Source organism: Diceros bicornis, chromosome 5 (assembly GCF_020826845.1).
Source record: "Diceros bicornis minor isolate mBicDic1 chromosome 5, mDicBic1.mat.cur, whole genome shotgun sequence".
NCBI classification, from domain to species: Eukaryota; Metazoa; Chordata; class Mammalia; order Perissodactyla; family Rhinocerotidae; genus Diceros; species Diceros bicornis.
Window position 1 is genome coordinate 93,878,517 of NC_080744.1, and position 21,295 is coordinate 93,899,811.

At 45.2% G+C, this 21,295-nt stretch overlaps 2 protein-coding genes across 2 annotated transcripts in view; both read left to right on the forward strand.

The window, feature by feature from the left end:
• Positions 1 to 28: 28 nt before the first annotated feature.
• NGRN (neugrin, neurite outgrowth associated) lies at positions 29 to 5,407 on the forward strand. The gene is made up of 3 exons (XM_058542486.1): positions 29 to 237; positions 610 to 720; positions 4,314 to 5,407. Exons 1-3 carry the CDS (start codon positions 74 to 76, stop codon positions 4,921 to 4,923), a joined length of 885 nt encoding a protein of 294 aa, XP_058398469.1. The 5' UTR covers positions 29 to 73; the 3' UTR covers positions 4,924 to 5,407.
• The window catches only part of VPS33B (VPS33B late endosome and lysosome associated), a 28,943-nt gene continuing 8,307 nt past the window's right edge, over positions 660 to 21,295 (forward strand). Inside the window, exons 1-7 of the mRNA XM_058542478.1 lie at positions 660 to 720; positions 9,659 to 10,504; positions 14,496 to 14,576; positions 14,936 to 14,997; positions 16,584 to 16,633; positions 16,832 to 16,899; positions 20,170 to 20,215. Of these exons, the coding sequence (XP_058398461.1) occupies positions 10,409 to 10,504; positions 14,496 to 14,576; positions 14,936 to 14,997; positions 16,584 to 16,633; positions 16,832 to 16,899; positions 20,170 to 20,215 (403 nt within the window). The 5' untranslated portion in view covers positions 660 to 720; positions 9,659 to 10,408. The remainder of the gene's footprint in view (positions 721 to 9,658; positions 10,505 to 14,495; positions 14,577 to 14,935; positions 14,998 to 16,583; positions 16,634 to 16,831; positions 16,900 to 20,169; positions 20,216 to 21,295) is intronic.

Consider the following 21,295-nt stretch of genomic DNA (forward strand, 5'->3'; position numbering starts at 1 on the left):
CCTTCCACCTCCGGCCCCGCCCTCCGGCTTCCGGTGTGGCCGCATGTCGGGCGTTTGAGGGTTGTTTGTCGACATGACCATGACTCTGGGCTTGTTGCTGGGCGGGCGTATCCGTGCTGCCGTCGCTCGCTGTGGGTTCGCGACCCGGGGGGTGGCGGGCCCGGGCTCTGTCGGCCGCGAGCCGGACCCCGATTCCGACTGGGAGCCGGAGGAGCGGGAGCTACAGGAAGTGGAGAGGTACCGGCTCCCTCCCGGGCCCTCGGCCTGAAGCAGGGCTTCGCTCTCCGGCGCTCCAGGCCGCGCCCCCTTGGCGCCGGGCGTCCCGCCGCCGCACCTGCCGCGGCCTTTGTTTCTTAGCCCTGGTCAGGGGCGCAGGGCAGGTGTTCAGCTCCCTTGGGATCACGGGTCCCTTCACCAGTGACGTGTTGCGTCCCCCGTTTAGAGAGTTCAGCATGTCTACGGGCTGTTGTTCTAGGTGTTAGGCTCCTGGGGCGGTGTACAGAGCAGGTCAAAGAGAAGGGGGCTGTGCGCTCCATGATTTAGCCCGAGGCTCCTCAACCACCCATCTGGCTTCCACGCATGGCTTCTGCTGTTGGTTTTCTCCTCCAGCACCCTGAAACGACAGAAAAAAGCCGCCCGGTTCCAGAAAATTCGGAGGCAAATGGAGGCGCCGGGTGCCCCGCCCAGGACCCTGACGTGGGAAGCCATGGAGCAGATCCGGTAAGACTCACGGTGGTTTGGGTCTGCTGTGATGAGACGTGGATAGTGGGACCTAGAATATTGCTTTTATATTTTCTTTTACTTTTTATCGCTTAAGATTTTTGAAAGAAAAGTAGAATAATATAGCGAACTTGTATAAGCCCATCATCTAGATTTAATAGTTTTTAGCATTATGACACAGTTGGCTCATTTTTGCTGAAATTTTACAATAGTAAATTGCAGGCATCAGACATTTAGCCCCTAAATAGTAGATCATGATACTCTTAACCTAAGGTCCAGGGATGGGGGCTTCCATGGTTATGTACATTTTTCTGAAGAGAGGATCAATATCTTAGAAAATCTGAAAGTGATCCTTTTTAAAATTTTGTTTTTTGTTTTGAATAGATAATACATTACATATGGCTCAAAATTAGAACAGTATAAGGTGGTATACAAATTGAGAAGTATTAATCCCAGCCAGTCTCCTATAGGTACTATTTTTAATACTTTTTTGTGCCTTTTCCCAGGTTTCCTTATGCAAAAAGGAGCAAATACGAATATAGATTTTTATTTTCACCTCCTTAATCACAAACAGTAGAATACTATAAATATTGTTCTACATTTGTTTCACTTAATGTATTCTATAGATCTTTCCACTTCAAAAGGGAAAGCTTCTCATTCTTTTTTATAGAAATCATAGTAAATCCTAGTTTATTTAACCAGTCTTTTATGATGAGTACTTGGGTTGTTTCCCCTCACTTGCTATCACAAATAATGCTCTATTTACTTTTATTTTTATTTCATTATTTTTTTAGGAAGACTGGCTCTGAGCTAACATCTGTTGCCAATCTTCCTCCTTTTTTTCTTTTTTCTCCCCAAGGCCCCAGTAGATAGTTGTATGTTGTAGTTGTACATCCTTCTAGTTGGAATGCTGCCACCGCATGGCTTGACAAGCGGTGCGTTGGTCCATGCCCAGGATCTGAACCTGTGAACCCTGGGCCGCCTCAGTGGAGCGTGTGCACTTAACCACTACACCACCAGGCCGGCCCCCCAACAAATATCATTCCACATATCTGCCAGGTGTATTTGTTTTGTTTTGTTTTTTTATTTACTTTTTTCCCCCAAAGCCCCAGTAGATAGTTGTATGTCATAGCTGTACATCCTTCTAGTTGCTGTATGTGGGACGCGGCCTCAGCATGGCCAGAGAAGTGGTGCGTCAGTGCGCGCCCGGGATCTGAACCCAGGCCGCCAGCAGCGCAGCGCGCGCACTTAACCGCTAAGCCACGGGGCTGGCCCTGCCAGGTGTATTGGTTGTATGCATTCCCAGAAGTAGTGTTGCTGGGTCCAAGGGCAAATGGATTTGTATTTTGATAAATATTGCTAAATAGCCCTCCAGAGGTTATGTACCATTTTCCCTTCCCGTCAGAGTGACTCTGGAGTTGAGAACTAGAATAATGGGGATTCTGTAGAGCTGATCGAGCTGATCAAGAAGATTTTGTGAGCCTGTAGCACCTGTCTCGTGTCAGCTTCCTCTCCTGTCTTGAACAACAGCTTTTTCAAACCTTCTAGCTTGCTAGCTGTCACCTCTCCTTTTGTGGTTAGTAAATATCCTTTCACTTCAAAGAAAAAACAGGCCATTAGGTAAGAACCCTCTAAAACTTCTTGGTCTTCCTCTTTACCTTCCATTCTCAATCTTATACTCTATTTACATCTCAGGGGAAGTGGTAGCTTCCCTTCCCCTTCACTTGTCTAGGACCAGTTGTCTGTGTGCTCTAGGTCAAATCCCTACCTAATTCCTCAGGGACCTACATCTGTCAACTTAAGGGTCTCCTTCATCCCTTTGTTCCCAGCTGGCTCCTCGGCTGCTTACCCTCGTTTGTTTGTTTGTTTGATCACTACAGTGAAACTGTTCTCCACAAATCCATCAGTGACTTCCCCAGTGCTAGGCATAACTGACACTCTACTCTTGAGCCTTCCTAACATTTCTGCAGCATTTGACCCCTTGTAGTCTGCTTCCTTGAAATTCTCTTCTCCCTTGACCCAGGATACCACTCACTTGTATTTCTAGGACCGCTTTTCTCAATTTTCTTCCTGGACCCCCCTTCTTCTTTCTGTATCTTAAGTATTGCTGTTTTTTTTGTGTGTGTGAGGAAGATTAGCACTGAGCTAACATCTGATGCCAACCCTCCTCTTTTTGCTGAGGAAGATTGGCCCTGAGCTAACATCCGTGCCCATCCTCCTCTACCTTATGTAGGACGCCGCCACAGCATGGCTCTACAAGCAGTGCGTTGGTGCGCACCCGGGATCCGAACTGGAGAACCCCGGGCCGCCGCAGCAGAGTGTGCACACTTAACCACTTGCGCCACCGGGCTGGCCTCAAGAATTGCTGTTTTTCAGAGTTGTGGCCTTCGTCATTTTCTCTCACTGCATATTTCCCTGCCTAATGCCAGTCACTTGCATGGCTTTAACCACCTGTGCTGTTGGCTTATGACTTCCAGATCTGTCATCTCCAGTCCATGTTTTTCTTCTGAACTCTGTATTCAGCTGTGCTCTAGACATCTCTGTTTGGATGTCACACAGGTTCTTCAAACTCAACGTGGACAAAATAGAATTCATCCTTGTTCCTTGACAACTTGATTCTGCTCCTATTTTTGCTATAACCCTGAATGGTCCCAACAGTCACCAAGCTAAAATCCTGAATCTTGGCCTACTTCTTCCCCTAATATTTAGTCTCTTACCAAGATCTACCATTAGGCTTTCCTAAAATATTTTTCAAATCTGTTACCTCCTCTGCTCTCATTGCCACTCAGTTCAGACTGCCTGGATTACTGTGACAGCCTCTTGCCCTATCTTTCCACCTCTAGTCTTGCCACTGAAAACTACCACTGAATTGAACTTCAAAATGAAAATTTGCTCATGACATTCCACTGCTTAAAATCCTTCCTTGGTTTGCTGTTGCTTTGGGATAAACTGCAGAACCCTAAGCATGACATGATCTTGCTCCTGCCTTCGCTGTCAGACAAGTTGAGCTGTTCCCCACAAAGGTGATGTGCTTCTGCATTGCACGTGCTGCTCACTCTGCGGTCAGTACCTTTGATCTCTTCTTCCTCTCCCCTCTCTGCCAGCTTATTACTCCTTTCCATCCTTTCAGACCAGCTCTAGTGTGGACTTCCTGAACAGTTCCTGGGCCATGCCGCAAGTGTTGTGATAGCCTGTCCCTGGGTCTCCCTCCTGGGTGCTCTCACAGCATCCTCTGCTTTGAGACTTGTCACAATGTTATAGTATGTTAAAGTATCTGTTTTCATCACCAGATTGTATGTTCTTTGAGGGGAAGCGCAGTCTTCATGCATCCCCAGGATCTAACTGCGGCATGGTGTGCAGTGGGAAGAGTTCAGCTGATGTGAAATAAGAGTTCAGCTGATGTGACCTAAGAGTGGCTGGGTGTTGCTGTCGGCACACAGGAATGGGACACGGCCATTTAGTGGCACAAGATAGAGACTATGTTTGCAGTTTTTCTAAGCCTTGTTCTTTTCACATATTTATCACTAGTATTATCAGTTAGCTATTCTGATAGACTTCTTCAAAACTTGAAAACCTGCTCCTTTTTCCCATAGGTATTTACATAAGGAATTTGCAGAGTCCTGGTCAGTTCCCAGATTGGCTGAAGGTTTTGATGTCAGCACTGATGTGATCCGAAGGGTTTTAAAAAGCAAGTTTGTACCCACGTTGGAGCAGAAACTGAAGCAGGATCGAAAAGTTCTTAAGAAAGCTGGGCTTGCCCACTCGCTCCGGCAGCTCCCCAGCTCTGGGGAGACTTTGAAGCTGCTTTCTGCAGGCCACTCTGTGTCAGGCTCTTTGCTGACTCCAAGGGATGAAGCCTCATCCAAAGGCCAGGGTCACAGCACAGCTTTGTTCACAGAATTGAACAGTCACAGTACAAATACACCAAGGAGACAGAAGGGAAGGAATAAAGGAATCCAGGTCCTGAAGGAGGAGAGCTTTGTGCCTGTTGCGGCAGCCCTAGGTCATTGGAGGGAGCTGCAGAAGTGCTCCACCAGTGATTGTGAGGGCACCAGAGGAACTGACAGTGATGGATTGCTAAGTGACAAGAAGCTGGAAGAATTGAAGGCAGGGGAGCCCAGTGACCAGAACTTCAGCAGCAAAGTAGTGCAGAGGGGGCGAGAGTTCTTTGACAACAATGGGAACTTCTTGTACAGAATTTAGCTGGAGCCTGGCTTGTGGAGATGCCACGTGAAACAGCGGGGCAAGTATGCTCGGAGCTGCCTGGATTTCTGTATGGATTATCCACCTTGGAATAGGAGAAAATGATGAGCCTGGAATGTGGGAGGAAAGAACTGTTTGGATTTGAATCTGACAAAGGGCAGTGAACTTCACAGGGCAGATGTGTACGGAGACAGGGTGAATGATGAGCTGGGTAGGTTCTAGTTTCCTGGAGCAGCTCCTGTCTGACCCATATGGATCTTCAGTACTCACCCTTCTTGCCTGGGCTCTCTGTAGTTTGAAACCAGCCCATGTTGCATGTGTTGTGAGGAGTTGCTGTGATACTCGCAATGTATGTTGGGAGGAAATGAAAAGTTTGCCTTCTGATCTCGTATACTTTTTGATTAACGAACACTAACGGTTCTGGAACTGCTTAAGTCAGTTGATTGTTTTCATTATGTGCAAAATAAAGTTAAATGTAGCAATCTCTGTTGATTGGTGCTCTCTGGGGTTAGAGGGTTTACCTGTGAACCTGGAGAGTGAGGGAAGGGAAGAGGCAAAGGATCCCTTATTAAACATTGGGAGAGAGATGGGGCCAGAGGAATCCCCAACAAAGGGCTCTGCAGATCACCCTGCTCAGTGGCGGATTTTGACAGCTAGAAACTGGACGTTAGGCCTTTATCACCTGGTGTAAAGCTGCTTCTTTTTCTGTTAGTTGCTAGGGTTCTGAAAAGAGATTGGGGTGTGGAGGTTTGACCAAAAAAAAAAGCAGGCAAAGGCTTTAGGGCCCTCAACATAATCTCCAGCCACTTTCAAAAGCTTAAATAGTATCTTATTTTATAGTTTTACAAGGGTGTTGTAATATAGGTAAGAACAGATAATAGGTCCCTTTTACAAATAAGGAGACAGTCTCAAAAGTTTCTGGATATGGTCAAGGCCACAGGGCTGCTAGTGAGTGACAGCACTGGGACTTGGACCCAGGTGTGACCCTTAATCCAAGGCTTCTAAAATTCCAGGAATTGAGCATTTTAACAATTTACCAGCAAAAATTGATTATTCAGAATTTAAATATATGCAGGATGTTTAATGAAAACATTGATATTCCAGCCCTGTCATTGACAGTCTGTTCATGAGTCTTGTTGCTATTTCAGATGTCAGTAGCAATTTACAGTATCATTGGTTACTGTTAAATTGAGTATTTGTTCAGTATAAATGGCAAGGCCCTCACATGCCAATCAAAGTTAGGGAATCCAGGGCTGGCCCTGTGGCTTAGTGGTTAAGTGCGTGCGCTCCGCTGCTGGCGGCCCGGGTTTGGATGCCGGGTACGCACCGATGCACCACTTCTCCGGCCATGCTGAGGCCGCATCCCACATACAGCAAGTAGAAGGATGTGCAGCAATGACATGCAACAATCTACTGGGGCTCTGGGGGGAAAATAAATAAATAAAATCTTTAAAAAAAAAAAAAGGGAATCCAGATTCTGGTAATACAGAAGTGGGCAGATAAGGCCCTTGTTCTCACTGCTCTGTCACTATCATGTAGTTTATAGTAAAAGCTAATCAGTACTTTTATGATTTAAAAAAATTTGGTAATTTGGCTTTAGAACCTTTTAGTTGTATAAGAGGTGCAAGATGCTATTTGACTATTTAAATTTGCATTTCTAACTCCTGCAAATCATTTGACCATGCTCTTTCCCCAGTGGTCTATGGGAAACTAGAAGCTGTTACAAACTTGGATATGTTTTCCATTTACCTCATGCTCTACCATCCTATTGCTCACTCAGCTTAAACCTTTTTATCATGGAAATGCTAGTCTAAGGCTTTTGCATTTACTAATTCTTTGTCCCCAGATTTTCATGTGGCTAGCTCCTTGTCATTCAGGTCTCAGATCAAATATTTTCTTAGGCCTTCTCTAATCACCTGATCTATCTAAAGCAGCTCCCTTCATGTTCCCACTATCACCACACCCTGTTTAATTTTCCCCAGTATTTGAAATATATTACTACTGTATTGTTGTCATCTCCTATTTTGCACCCATTAGAATGTAGATCCCATGAGGGCAAGAGACCTGTCTATTCATTGCTGTAGTTCCAGCTGCCAAAGTAGATTTCAGTTTTGGTTGCATGAGTGAAGAAATGTTGGGGAACCTCATACGAGTCAGCCAGTCCGCAATGGCAGAAAGCCCTGCCTTTTACCTTTGCCAGCCTACCCATCCAGACCTCAGCCAACAACAAGGCCTAAGCTTCCTCCAGGTTGACCTGTTCCTGCTCTATCCTATCAGTGTGTCTTGGGTCCTAACCCACCGACATCGAGGTGTTTCAGGAAACTGCTCTGCCCACCCAGACCAAGGTGGGAGGCTGGAAAGGGGGATGGGGGACTCATTTAGCCTGTGTTCCTTTGGTCTGGGGGTCATAGGACTCCGTAGTGCCCTATCCCCAGGCAGTCCTGTTTCAGGACATGATGAAGGACTTGGACACCACACTGCATGAATTGGAGCTGCACTTTAGGGCACAGGTGCAGCATCTGGTGGAGGAGGCAACAGATAACAAGGCTCTGCCCCAAGTAGAGAGAAAGTGGCTGTGGGTGGAATGAGCACCTCAGCAACTTTGGGGCCAAGCCCGAGAGGCTGGCAAACTGTACAACAGAAGGGACTTAAGTCCCTGAGCCCTGGAGGGAATATGTGTCATTCATTTGCTCAGGGCAGCCTCCACCTCTCTGCAGATTTGATCTAACTAAGGGAGAGTGGGGGAAAAAAGCTCAGTATAAAATACCAGATGAGCTCTTGAAAGCCAATGGGAGCACAAAGTTTGTTTTTGCTTAATCTTGTATTATAGAATTTTTCAAACATATGAAAATAGAATATTGTAATGCAATGAGCCCCTGTGTACTCATCACCCAACTTCAACATTTAACAAATGGCCAATCTTTTTTCATTATTCTGCATACTTCCTCACATCTCCCCCTGGCTTATTTTAAAGCAAATCCCGAACAACATATTATTTCATCTGTAAGTACTTAAGTATGTATCTCAAAGAGATAAGGACTCCTTTTTAACATAGACATAATCCATTACTATACCTTAAAAGTTTTAGCAATTCCTTAATATCAGCTAATATTCTGATAGTATTCTGATTGTTTCATAAGTGACTTTTACAGTTGATTTCTTTGAATTAGGATCCAAACAAGCTCCACACATTGCAACACTGCATTGTGTTTTGTCCCAGAAGTCTCTTTTATTCCAAAGTGGTTTCCCCTTCAACTTTACTCTCCTCGCTGTTTGACAGGTTATTTGACCCATATAATTTCCTGCATTTTGGATTTGGTTGATTTCACCCTTATGAGGTCTTTTATCATGTTCCTACTACCCTCTATATTTCCTATGAACGGGTGGTTAGATCTTGAGGCTTGATCGGGTTCAATTTTTGGCAATGGATGATGCTCTGTACTTCCTATGCATCTCACCAGGAAATGAAGATGTGATGTTACTGAAACCGAGGATGGAGTTCAAATCTCCCCAGATTAGAATGAAACTGTGCCTGCACCCACAAGGTTAATGTGGGAAACAAAGTAACCAAACTTTCTGAGCTTGCCTCCCAGAACAGCAGGAGGACTGCTGATAAGAGAGAGTAGCTTGCTGACAGCCTTCTGCCTGACTAAGCAGCACGCAGGAACGTTGAGAAGCTAAAATGACTGACTGTAAACTTTACACGTCATAAACTAAAGATCCATCACATGCAACACATAGAATCCCCCCGAATTTGCACAGGTGGCCCATGAAGAAATAGAAAAGACAACTGCCCCTGCACAGAGGACTCTTAGAACTTCAGCCCCCAAGGCCACATGCTCCCCTCCCCATCTCATTCTCACAATATGCTTTGGAAAAATGCTTAGAACTGTATGTAGACAAGCTAATCTGTGATGGGTAGAAAGAATAGCTTGTTAGCAGAAAATTTATGTCCTCTGCCCAAACTGTTCCTTCTGTCCCAGATAAGGAAAGAAGTGAGGTTTTCTTAAATTCCTCAGGAATGTTTCATTCAGCAGATCCACTATGGAGAGGCGTCAGATGATCTGTGGTCATCCATGACGTGACATTTCTGAGCCTCCTCCCCACTCCCGTTCGCTTTATGATTCGCATTTCCAAATCAGTTCCCTTTAAGATGGGTTTTTTAGAACGATAGTCCACCATCTTCCGATATGCTAGTTTATTGCTTATTAAAGTTCTTTGTCCACCACGCCTGCTTGGCCTCTTATCTTGCAGTGGGCAGATCAAGCCCTTGCTTGGTATCATTATGATTGATTAGTGAGTTCAGCTTTTGTCAGCTGGATCTATTCATTATAATGTCTCTCATAAGCTTTTTTTTTTAAACAAGGTAGATATAGATCAATACCATCACCCCTGAAAATTTCCTAATTTCTCTTCCCAGTCAATTCTCATCCCCAAAGTCAATCACTTTTCTGAAATGTTTTCACCATGGATTAGTTTTTCCTATTCTAGAACCTTATATAAATGGCACCACACAGATGCCACTCTCTTGTCTGGATTCTTCCACTTATTCAGTTTTTATTGTATGAATGTGCCATAGTTTATTTATCCATTTTCCCACAAAGGGCATTAATGAGTCAAAACTCCGGTATCCAAAGGTCACAGCGGGCGCGTCTTAGCTTCCATTGGCTTCTTCCACGTTCCTCTTCTCTCCTCTCACCATTTACCGCCCCTCCCTACCCCCTCTCTCCCCTAGGCTCTCCCCCCGCCGCCCATCTCTACGCGTCTCGCCTCCCGCAGCTGGGAAGCCAGAACGCTCCTAGCTCGCAGCTAAATGTGTGGAGCGGATTTGATCGACAGCCAAGATTCCCAGTGATCAGTGCCCTCCGGACTCCGAGTTGCTTTCGCTCATTTTACGAAGTTCTGAAAATCGAGCAAGTGCCCAATTCTCCCTTGAGTGAGCTAGGAGAATTCGGTGTTCGCTTAAAATTAGTTTAAGGTATAATTCTTTCATCCAAAGAACACCGCCTGTGGCCAGCAACGAGACTGGAACGTTGACGCGTTGCCTCCCGGTTTCAAACGTCCCTTCCGGGACGCCGTCCCCTTCCCGGTATGCTGAGCGCTGGGCGAGTGAACGGGCCTTCCGGGAGGTCTAGGAAGTCGCTTCTCTGTCTGGCAGGGGGCGGGGTTTTCCCTCAGGCTGCGCAGTCTGCGGGTGTAGACCAGAATCCTGCTGACCGGCAGAGTGGCACAGGGAGGGGCGGGTCTGGACACGGTGGCTGCAGGCCTGAGGCGAGGGCCGCTCAAGGCTGCGGCTCTCTGGCCGGGAGGTGGCCCTTCATTCCTCGAGTGTAGCTGAGGACCGAGGGCCTCTTCGGGGGCTCTTTGGAAGTCAGTGCCCAGGCCTGCAGGAGAGCCACCCTGCGCTGACCCAGCGCTGCTGCCGGCCTTCTCAGAGCAAGGAGCGTCCCCCTTCTTCCACCCCGCGGCTCAGGGGACCGCTGCCATGGCTTTTCCCCATCGGCCGGACGCCCCGGAGCTGCCTGACTTCTCCATGCTCAAGAGGCTGGCCCGAGACCAGCTCATCTATCTGCTAGAGCAGGTCAGTGCCCGCCATGCCTGGGGCCTTTAGTGCATCAGCAGTTCAACAATCACTGGACGCATAGTTCTTCTTTGCGGAGACGTCTTGATCTTATTCCTGGCCCTTGGTGGTGTCCTTGGAGCTTCTGCAGCAGGTCCAAAAAGCAGCACTCAGGGAGGAAAATCAGAGGGCAGTAAGAGCTGCTTGGGACCTGGCCTGAGAGCTAGTGGAAATCACTTTTTTTCATACAGGGAAGGGAAACACCACTAGTGCCAGCCATCACTGGGGATGGAAAGATGCTTAGGACGTCTTTGTCATTATGGATCTTACACTCCATTAGTAGCTGTGTGGAACACAAATTCCCACACCGGGTATCATGTGGTAAATGAGTGACAGCTAGGGTGCCTGAATCATTCAGAATAAGCCATCATTTCTGGCTAGAGTTATTTAGGAGTTTCAAGGAGCTGGAGTGTGAAGAAGAAGAATATTTTTCTGGGCCGGCCCCCGTGGCTCAGCGGTTAAGTGCGCGTGCTCCACTACTGGCGGCCCGGGTTCGGATCCCCGGCGCGCACAGAGGCACCGCTTCTCCCGCTATGCTGAGGCCGCGTCCCACATACAGCAACTAGAAGGATATGCAACTATGACATACAACTGTCTGCTGGGGCTTTGGGGGAGAAGAAAAAAAAGGAGGAGGATTGGCAATAGATGTTAACTCAGAGCTGGTCTTCCTCAGCAAAAAGAGGAGGATTAGCATGGATGTTAGCTCAGGGCTGATCTTCCTCACAAAAAAAAAAAAAGCATATTTTCCTTAGAGATGGGAGAGTGTGTTCCAGGCAGATGGACTGATAGGAGCAAAGTTGAGGAATAGGGAAGGGAAAGGCATGTTCAGGGACGAGAGCGATCAGAAGTTACACAGTAGGCATTAGGCAGCCACTGAAGATTTTTTCCCGTTTGTCGCATGGAGCAATACTCGCAGTACTTGAAGATGATTCTAATAGCCATGTGTGGAGTGGGGAAATGGGTGATAAGAAGGCCAGTTAGGGGGCCGGCCTGGTGGTGTAGCTCTTCAGTGCACGCACTCTGCTTTGGTGGCCTGGGGTTCACAGGTTCGGATCCTGGGCGCGCACTGACGCACCACTTGTGAAGCCATGCTGTGGCGGCGTCCCATATAAAGTGGAGGAAGATGGGCACAGATGTTAGCCCAGGGCCAGTCTTCCTCGGCAAAAAAAAAAGAGGAGGATTGGCATTGGATGTTAGCTCAGAGCTGATCTTCCTCACACACACATAAAAAAGGCCAGTTAGGAGGCCATAGATCAGACTGAACTAAGAAAGGCCCACACAAAATTAGTGGCAGTGGGAATGAAGGGAAGTGATGGATTTTTAAGTCATGGTGAAAGAAGACTCAAAGACTTATTGATTGGTTGTGAAGGTTGAGAGAGAAGCAAAGCTGAGTTTGAAATTTTGACTTAGGTTAATGGAAAAATAATGCTGTTACTATAATCGTAGTGGATTACATGTATAGTTATTTGTTTCACGTCCATCTTCCCCAATAGATTGGAAGGTCCTTGGGGACAAGGAGCATGTCTGTTTTGTTCAACACTGAACAAACTAAGCTAGGTACCCAGTGAGTACCTAGCTTAGAGTCGGGCATGTAGCATGTGCTTAATAAATATTTGTTGCATAAACATTGAAGAAAGAATTAGAAAGAGCAACGGGTTTGGTGGGGGAAGTTGATTAGTTTGGGTTTTGATAGGGTGAAATTAAGATACTGGTAGGAAATACTGCTGTAACATCCAGCAGATAGAAATGTAGAGCTGCAGCTGGGATGAAGATGGGGACTTGGGAGAACCTCAGAGAACCTCAGGAGATCTGGGACTATATTTTGTTTCTCTTTTATATGCCTCATAGTGGTAGCACAATGGTTTGCACATAAGAGACACTCAACAAATGTCTGAGGAACTGAAGAGAGATGCTAGTTAAAGCCACTAGTTCATGTGAGAATCACATGAAAAAGAGTAAATGAGACCAAGGATAGAAACTTATAAATGAAGTGTAGGTGAAGAAAAGCTTCCCACAAGGGTGACTCAATATGGACAAAGTGGATTTCCATGCAATAATATCCTCTTCAAACTAACTTCTTTTGACTTAATTCTTGTTAATGGTCACTGCTATTCACACTTGAAACCTCAGAATCATCTTTGAATCTCCTTTCTCCCCTCATACTTACTGAGCCAGTTGCTGCATCCTATGGATATTTCATTACACCTGACTTTTTAAATAGTGATTATAAAATAATACATGTTATAGAAAATATAGAAGATAAAGGAAAGTGTAAAGAAAAAAATCATTTATAATCTTACCATCAGATACAAGCACTGTTAATACTGTTAATTTCTTTCAAGTATTTTAAAAATTCTGGGGCCAGCCCCTTGGCCTATTGATTAAGTTTGGCATGCTCTGCTTCAGCAGCCCACGTTCGGATCCTGGGCATGGACCTACACCGCTTGTCAGCCATGCTGTGGTGGCAACTCACATACAGAATAGAGGAAGATTGGCACAGATGTTAGCTCACAGCAAATCTTCCTCGGCAAAATAAACTAAAAAATTCTGTTACATATTTCCATGTATCTCTTAAATAACCTATTTTTGTTCAGAGCACCACCAGCCTAAATCAGGTCCTCATTTAGTTGCCACATGCTTGGGCTGCTTGGACTGTTGCATTAACCACATAAGTGGACTCCTTGCCTCCAGTTTCTCATGTCTCCAATCTGTTTTACCCACAGTTCCCAGATTTACCTAACTAAAATTCCCAGCTGATTGGATGCTTCAGTGCACACAAGCTTTCTGTTTTTCCTTTTTCCATAGAAGATCAACTCCAAACTCCCTAACCTGGCATTTGGGGCCTTCATGCTCCATTTCTAGTCACTGGTTTCTGTCTTATTTCCCACCATTCCTCTACAGCAAGATTTCTCAACCTTGGTTCTATTGACATTTTGGGCTGGATAATTCTTTGTTGTGGGTCTGTCCTGTGCATTGTAGGATGTTTAGCAGCATCCCTAACCTCTACCTACTAGATGCCGGTAACATCCTCTGCCCAAGTCAGACAACCAAAAATGGCTCCAGATTTTGCCAGATGTCCCCTGTGGGGCAAAATCATCCCTGGTTGAGAACCACTGCCCTATATAAACCTTATGCATTAGCCAAACTGAATTACTTGTTCTGTCCTTACCATTCAGCCTGTTCTCTTTCCCTGGCCTTTGCTGGATTGCCATCTTAATACGTCACTGCCAACACCCTAGCCATGTGTCAAGGCCTAGTTGAGAGGAAACTTTCAATGACTTCCCCCTCTCTGCCACTCAGTGTGACCTCTCCTTCCTCTGGACAGATGAGAGAGCAGCGTTAGGAGTGGTGATGCAGGAATCAGATGACAGAGATTTGGGGTAGGAGAGTGGGTGGGTGTGTGAGGACTGTCCTGGGCTAGCTTTTCTGCATTGAACATAGGTTATTTTTGTAATTAGAAGAAAAATGCTACTTAAAAAGATATTTGGCAGTTAGTTGAGGGGTTGCAGGAATGCAAGGTGGGGTTTGGTTTGGTTTGGTTCAGCAGGAGATCAGGGTTATTGGGAGACAGAGTAGAGGAGGCAGTGGAGAAGAGGAGCAGTGTGCAGAACAAGGTCACAGGAGAGTAGAAGAGTCGAGTGACAAGGACTTAACCTTAGAAAGATGGTGAAATATCTTTCCACTGTTACGGAAAATGAGAAGAAGACAAAATAGGTGAATATATAGAGAAATGTCAACTGTGGATATAGACAATGAATAAGGTGCTGGGGTTGGTTATGTCTAGCATCTGGAGTTTCCATCACCTGAGCACATCACAGCCTAATAGAAGGACATAGTAAACATATACTCCAGCTCAGAAGCTGTGCTTCTATTAAACGAATGGCTGGATGAGCTCTCAGCCGAGGGAGTTTGTGTGACCTATGAGTGACCCAAGATACTGTGTCTCCTTCAGCTTCCAGGAAAAAAGGACTTGTTCATTGAGGCGGATCTCATGAGCCCTTTGGATCGAATTGCCAATGTCTCCATCCTAAAGGTATATACCCCTTTTCCCAGGTGGATGCAGGCCCCTCTTTCCTCATTAAGCAGTTTTTCTTTTGATGAACAATACAAATTACTAAAGAGTGACTATCCTTATAGGGTAAATATAGGATCGCTGAATCAGGTGGACAAAGGGGGACTGATGCTCTTGTTTGTATTGTTTTTGAATTGTTTTACTTTTGGTTTTTCTATTGACAGTTTGAGGAAGGTTCAGTGGGGTGGTTGTCAGGGAGGCAATTTGATTCCTAGAATTAGCATAAATAGGAGCCCTTCTAGAAGTCCCCTGTCTTTGTATCATGCTTTGTGGTTTCCAAGCACTCTTATGTCCATTGTCTTGTTGGATTTTCTCTATAGCAACACGAAGTAGACAAGCTGTACAAGGTGGAGAACAAGCCAGCCCTCAGCTCCAGTGAACAGTGAGTGTCTGGGAGAGTCCAGCTCGGCTCCAAGCTGGAGAAGGTCCCCGTACATTTGCCTTTGCTCTGTCCTTGGCTGAGATCTGGCACCATGTTTGTGATATGGTTCACCTGCCTGCACCTTCAGATTCATGCCTACTTTATGCTTTAGCTTCTTCATGGGTCTCCCTTTCTGCAGCTTCTTCCTCCTTTGGCTTCTTCTCTCTCTAACCCAGTCTACCATCTCTAACCAGATTGATTAATCTTTCAAAAATATTTTCATCATGGTCTTCTCAATAACTTTCAGGCTTTCCCATTACTTACTGGTAAAGTCCAAACCACTCATCATAGATTCCCAGGCTCTCTCCAGGGAGGCTCTTTCCAGACTGGTCTCTCACGTGTCCCCTCAAGCCTCTACATTTTTTTTTTTTGTGAGGAAGATCAGCCCTGAGCTAACATGCCAATCCTCCTCTTTTTGCTGAGGAAGACTGGCCCTGGGCTAACATCTGTGCCTATCTTCCTCTACTTTAAATGGGACGCCACCACAGCATGGCCTGACAAGCAGTGCATTGGTGCGCACCCAGGATCTGAACCCCGGCCGCCAGCATTGGAGCGCACGCACTTAACCGCTACGCCAAGGGACCGGCCCCTCAAGCCTCTACTTGACATGCAGCTCCATGCACTTCCCAACTATCTGCGTGTGCCTTCGCCCCTTTGGCCACTCCATTCACTCTGCCTGAGATTCTCTTCTGTCCTCGCTCCCCGTGTAAAAACTACGCAGTCTCCAGAGCCCTGGCCCACCTTCTCCGTGAAGCTCTCTGTTGCCATTCCCGTCCAGGGTGATTCCCTCCTCCTCTGGATTTCCATGGTGTTTAGTATTTGTCCTATTCCCTTGGCACACAGTCTATACTGCCTGTTGTCTGGTGGGGTTTTTTGTGTTGTTTTGTTTTAATATTTCTCAAACTTAAGTATTGTACACCCTGCCTTAGAGGAACAAATTCTCCTGGATATATGAAGAATACATCCATGGACCCCAATTTGAAAAACATTTTTTTCTTTAAAAATATTATATCAATTTATTTAAATTTATTTCTGTTGGTATACACTCTGAGTTGAGGAGGTTTCATGCTCCTTGTGATTGGGTTTCGCTGCTTAAATGCCTTCACAGATCTCCATGCTTTCCTCACTCTTCAGCCATCAATCGTAGACTGCAGGCTTGTGAATGGATGAAAAACATTATTTTATATTACTATTTCTTGTATTTTTTTTTGGCACTTGACTGTTAATATACTCCATACATATGTGCATCTTATTTTGCCCAATAGATTATAAATTACTTGAGAGCAGGGACTCTGGGTCCACCATAGGGCCGATAAGTGCCCCCAGCTCACCACAGTACACCTGTTGTATCTAGGGGAGTCTTCTGTGATCAGTATGTGGTAGGCCAAGAGAGCTGGCATAGCTTTGGCTAGGATGAGAACAGTAGGCCTGTCAAGAAGGGCAAATGGGGAAAGAGTTGGTATTGTTTCAGTTTCTTCTAAGCTGCTATCACCAACTTCATGATTTTTCTTTACTGAGTTGTTTTTTTTCCCCCTTCTCTCCCACAGATTGTGCTTCTTGGTCAGACCACGCATCAAGAATATGCGATACATTGCCAGTGAGTATGCCATGGTACTGCCTGTAACTAAGCCCTGGGAAAGGGTGGGCAAGGTCTAAGGGTCTTGGCCCTAAGGACTCATTAATAAGAAAAGAATTGTTGGAGTTGGCCATGCCACTTGTAGGGGATATCTGCTTCCTTGCTTCTAGTCTAACAAATGGACTGGGCCTTTCTGGGTTGCATTCCTTCTGTCTGTAGATCTTGTCAATGCTGACAAATTGGCTGGCCGAACTCGAAAATACAAAGTGATCTTCAGCCCTCAGAAGGTGAGTTTGGATTCTGGAGGGAGTGGGATAAGGTAGAACAGGATTGAGGACTAGGGAGGGGTAAGGAGTCAACATTTGTATCTCCCTCAAAGCAAATTGTATATAACTGAACAAAATACCCTTCACTGTCTTTTCGTTAGTGTAGCTCTGATTGTTTCACAGAGGGTTGGTCATCAAACTGCCCCGAATAAAGATTGTAGAATTGTGAGAGGTAGCGTCTACATAGATTTCTTTAAATGAAAAGATTCACACTTTTGAAGTAGAACTTGCTATATGTCCCTTCTAACACTAATTGCTATATAGTAATGGTGCACGATATTATGGCTTTTCAGTGACTTTATCCCTATATCTCTTTAATAATAAGTACAATAAATCATCACCTCCCAGGCTTATCCAAGGCATGTGGCTAGGCTGCCCCTGAGTTACTAGAACCATACCAGCATTCCTTGGAAGAGCCTTTTCTTACACAGGAAAGGAACCTTAGAGACCATTTTACTCCACCTCAGCTTTGAGCAAATGTGGGAATTGAAGCCCATGGTCACATGGTGAATTAGCATAGCCAGGCTAGGTCTCTTCCTTGTTTACCTCAGTAATTGCAGTAAGTATTCCGTGATCTGTATAGTATTCATTTCTTGATTATACCCAGCTCCTCTCTCCCCTCCACGTCAGCGAGGTGCATCTGCAGTCTCACTGATTGGAGGGAACAACGTACCAGGCCTTGACATTGCCAGCTGTCGGCCTGTAAAGCTATACCAAGTAGTGCATGCCACACTGAGAGCAGGCAGAAATTAAAGTTGAAAGGACAGGGGTTTATTCTTTTTCAATTTTTCTAAGAAAATTCTAGAGAAAATAGAAGCAGTAGCTAAAACTAAAGACGCTGATGTCAAACTGTCTGGATGTGAATCCTTGCTTTAGCACTTATTACCTGTGTGATCTTGGTAAGTTACTTAATTGTTCTGTGTCTCAATTTTGTCATCTGTCAAATGAAGTTGATAATAGTACTTATCTCTTTTAATTTAAATGAGATGACTTTCAGACTCTGTTAAGAAATCTAGTGGAATCATAGGCTTATGTTGTTTTCTCATCATGTAAAAGGAATAAAAGGAAAGAGCCAGTGACCTTCCTTTGAAGATCATTTGAAGATTGATAGCACAGTCTTACAGCCATTTATCCTTTTTAGGAATACAAATATATCAAGTATAACATTATTACTAGGACAAGAAATTATCGAGTAAGACAACCAATCAGAATTATATGTTACTTTTATTTTTTATTCAAGTATAATTGACATACAATATCCTATTAGTTTCAGCACAGGTTACTTTTGAATGTTATTAAAGGAGCTATGGCAAGAATTTCTAGTTTTTAGAGTTTTTAGCCTTTTTTTCAAATTACCCCTTCCAAGGACAGATTTGTTTAAACAGGGAATAGAACAAGTTGGTAACAGTTTCAAATAAGCTTCTGTATTACACAGAAAACCAAAATTGTTATTTTTATGAATTTTCTCCGTTTAACACCCTATCTAATAAAATTCTTTGACCTTAATTTTATATCATAGGAAGATCTCTCCCTCAGTAGCGGTAGGGAAGAGAAAATCACTATCTCTTCCTGAGACTCCCTTTGTTAATTGGGAAGATTGGCAGTTTTCAAACTGGGCTCTAGAATTCCATTAGTTGGCATTAAAAATTAAAAGTAGGCCTGTAGAGGGGCCAGCCCAGTGGTGTAGTGGTTAAGTTTGCACGCTCCACTTTGGTGCCCAGGGTTCACAGGTTTGGATCCTGGGCGTGGACCTGCACGCCATTAATCAAGCCGTGCTGTGGCAGGCATCCCGCGTATAAAGTGGAGGAAGATAGGCACGATGTTAGCCTAGGGCCAGTCTTCCTCAGCAAGGAAGGAGGATTGGCAACAGATGTTAGCTCAGGGCTAATCTTCCTCACCAAAAAAAAAAAAAAAAAAGTAGGCCTATAGATTTCAGTTTTACTGGCAGAAATGAGTGAGGGATGAGTCAGACTCTTCTTTGTAACAGTAAAATAAGCACATAGCATTAATCTTCCTCATAGAGTTAACCTCATAGAGATATTACGAGGATTAAGACAAGTAATCCTTGTAAAACACTAAGAACAGTGCCTAGCACCTGTTAAATGCTTAATGTACATCCACTATTATTATTGTCATCATCATTATCCAATGGGATGTGCTCAGCTTTCTTCCTCATTACCTCCAAATATTTCATCCTTTCCCCACTTGTCTCGAAGGAGGAAGAGACGCTGACCTTGCCTCATCTGAGATAGCCGATTCACCCTTGTTCTTGGCACTATCCTTGCATTCCTTCTCTACTCTTGCTTCATCAGGTAGACTCTTTCTCTTGTCTTCAACATGTCTAACCCTTCTAAACAATTCTCCCCGTTTCATCGCTTCAATCAGGGGATCTCCCTTCTTTCATGGCCAGACTTCTGTGAAGAATTATCTACTGCCACTGTTTCTGCTTTCTCCCTTCCACCTTCATCTTTTAATCTAGTCCCCTAAGACCTCTGTTGTCAAATCCAGGAATGTCTGTTTCATGCTCATCCTACTTAACTTCTCTGGCATTTGACACCATTGCCCATTCTTTGAAACTCTGACCTTCCCTGCTCTTAGAGCTGCTGTTTTCTCCTATTCCCGCCTCTCTGTGTATCATTTCTCAGTCTTTTCTGCCAGGTCTCACACTGTGTGTCCCTTTAATTTTGATGTTCCCTAGAGTCCTGTCCTTAGCTCTCTTCTCCTTCTGTGTTCTTTTCTCTTAGACAAACCACCCACTTTAAATACAGCGTGTGTGCCGCTGACCCCAAGGCTGTATCTCCAGACCTCCCTCAGTGTCTCCAGAGGTCCCATGGACATCTAACCAGAAACCCCTCTCTCCACACCCCTGCTCTTTACCTCCCACATGCTCCTCCTCCACTACTTCTATAGCACTGTCATGCCCCTCCTCCCATCTCTGCCTGCAGGACTCACCTGCAGTGACAGCTGAATACCTTCTCCTTTGTAAAGCTCTTCCACTCTCTCAGGGAGAAAAAAGCAATTAACTTAATAAATAAATTAAATGGATGAAAGAGAAGCAGTGTTGGGCTAGATGATTCCAGTGTTCCTTTCTAGATCTAACAGTCTAGAGTCTCTTGTCTTTTTCACTGGATTCACTAAGTATTGTCCTCCTCAGTGACCGTAGAGAAACTCTAGAGAAATGGAAAGAATAGAGGGGAAGGTAGTTACAATCAGCTTCCTTTTCTCTTTCAGTTTTATGCATGTGAGATGGTGCTTGAGGAAGAAGGAATTTATGGAGGTGAGAGGAGATGAATGTGAGTGGAAAGGGGGAGAACATATAGAAGAAGGAAATAATTGTTGCTCCCCCTGCCCCATCTCCTCCTTTTCCTTGTCTCAGTCCTGTTGGCCTAGTGGGAAGAGAGGTTCCTGAGAAGGGAATGGGAGTGGGACGCCCAGTTAGAGCACTAGCGGGATAGTGGGAAGGGGACTTATAGTTGGAAATCACCAACTGCTCTAGTCTTACCTTCCAAGACACCAGCAAGGAAAAATCGTGCCTTCCCTCTTCTGTGTTTTCCTCACTCCATTCACCGTGCAACACAAACTCAATCACAGGACTCCCTGCTGCAAGTCCTGCAGTGGCTCAGTATAAAGCCCAGAATCCTTGAGATGGCCCCCTGTGCCTTCACAATCTGGCCCCTTAGCCTCATCACGTGCCTCTCCTTTCTCCTAACTCACTACCTTCCAGCCTTGGTTACCTTGCCCATGCTTTTCCTGTTGCCTAGAATATTCTCTACCCTGCAACTTTTTGCCTACCCAAATCTTACTCAAATTTTAAGCCTAGGGGGCCGGCCCGGTGGCATAGTGGTTGTTTGCGTGCTCCGCTTTGGCGGCCCAGGGTTTGCAGGTTCAGATCCTGGGTGTGGACCTACGCACCGCTCGTCAAGCCATACTGTGGCGGCATCCCACATACAAAATAGCAGAGGATGGGCATGGATGTTAGCTCAGGGCCAATCTACCTCACCAAAAAATAAATAAATAAATCTAAGCCTAAATATCACTTCTTTAGGGAAGTCTTTTCTCATACCCCTGGTTGAGGGTGATCCCTGAAATATTTGTGCTCATGGACAGCTGTTTTACTTCTTTGGAGCACAACTATAATTAAATTTGTCTGGTGCACGTCTCTCCTACTAGACTGTAAGCTCCGGAAGGTTGGGAGTGTGTCTGTTTTGTTCACTACTGTCTCCCCATTGCTTCGCCTAGTGCCTGCCTATGTGCAGCTTCAGTCAATATTTGTCTGATAATGAATGAATGTTTCCTCAGCACTTTTGGTCAGCCCTCTAATGGAAACACACCCCTTATCACACTGTATTACAAGCTG

Bases quoted from the DNA above. Each gene is read 5' to 3' on its own strand.
- NGRN (XM_058542486.1), top strand. From the start codon at position 74: ATGACCATGACTCTGGGCTTGTTGCTGGGCGGGCGTATCCGTGCTGCC. The intron at 238-609 runs GTACCGGCTCCC...TTTCTCCTCCAG, and splicing joins GAGCTACAGGAAGTGGAGAG to CACCCTGAAACGACAGAAAA. The intron at 721-4,313 runs GTAAGACTCACG...TTTTTCCCATAG, and splicing joins GAAGCCATGGAGCAGATCCG to GTATTTACATAAGGAATTTG.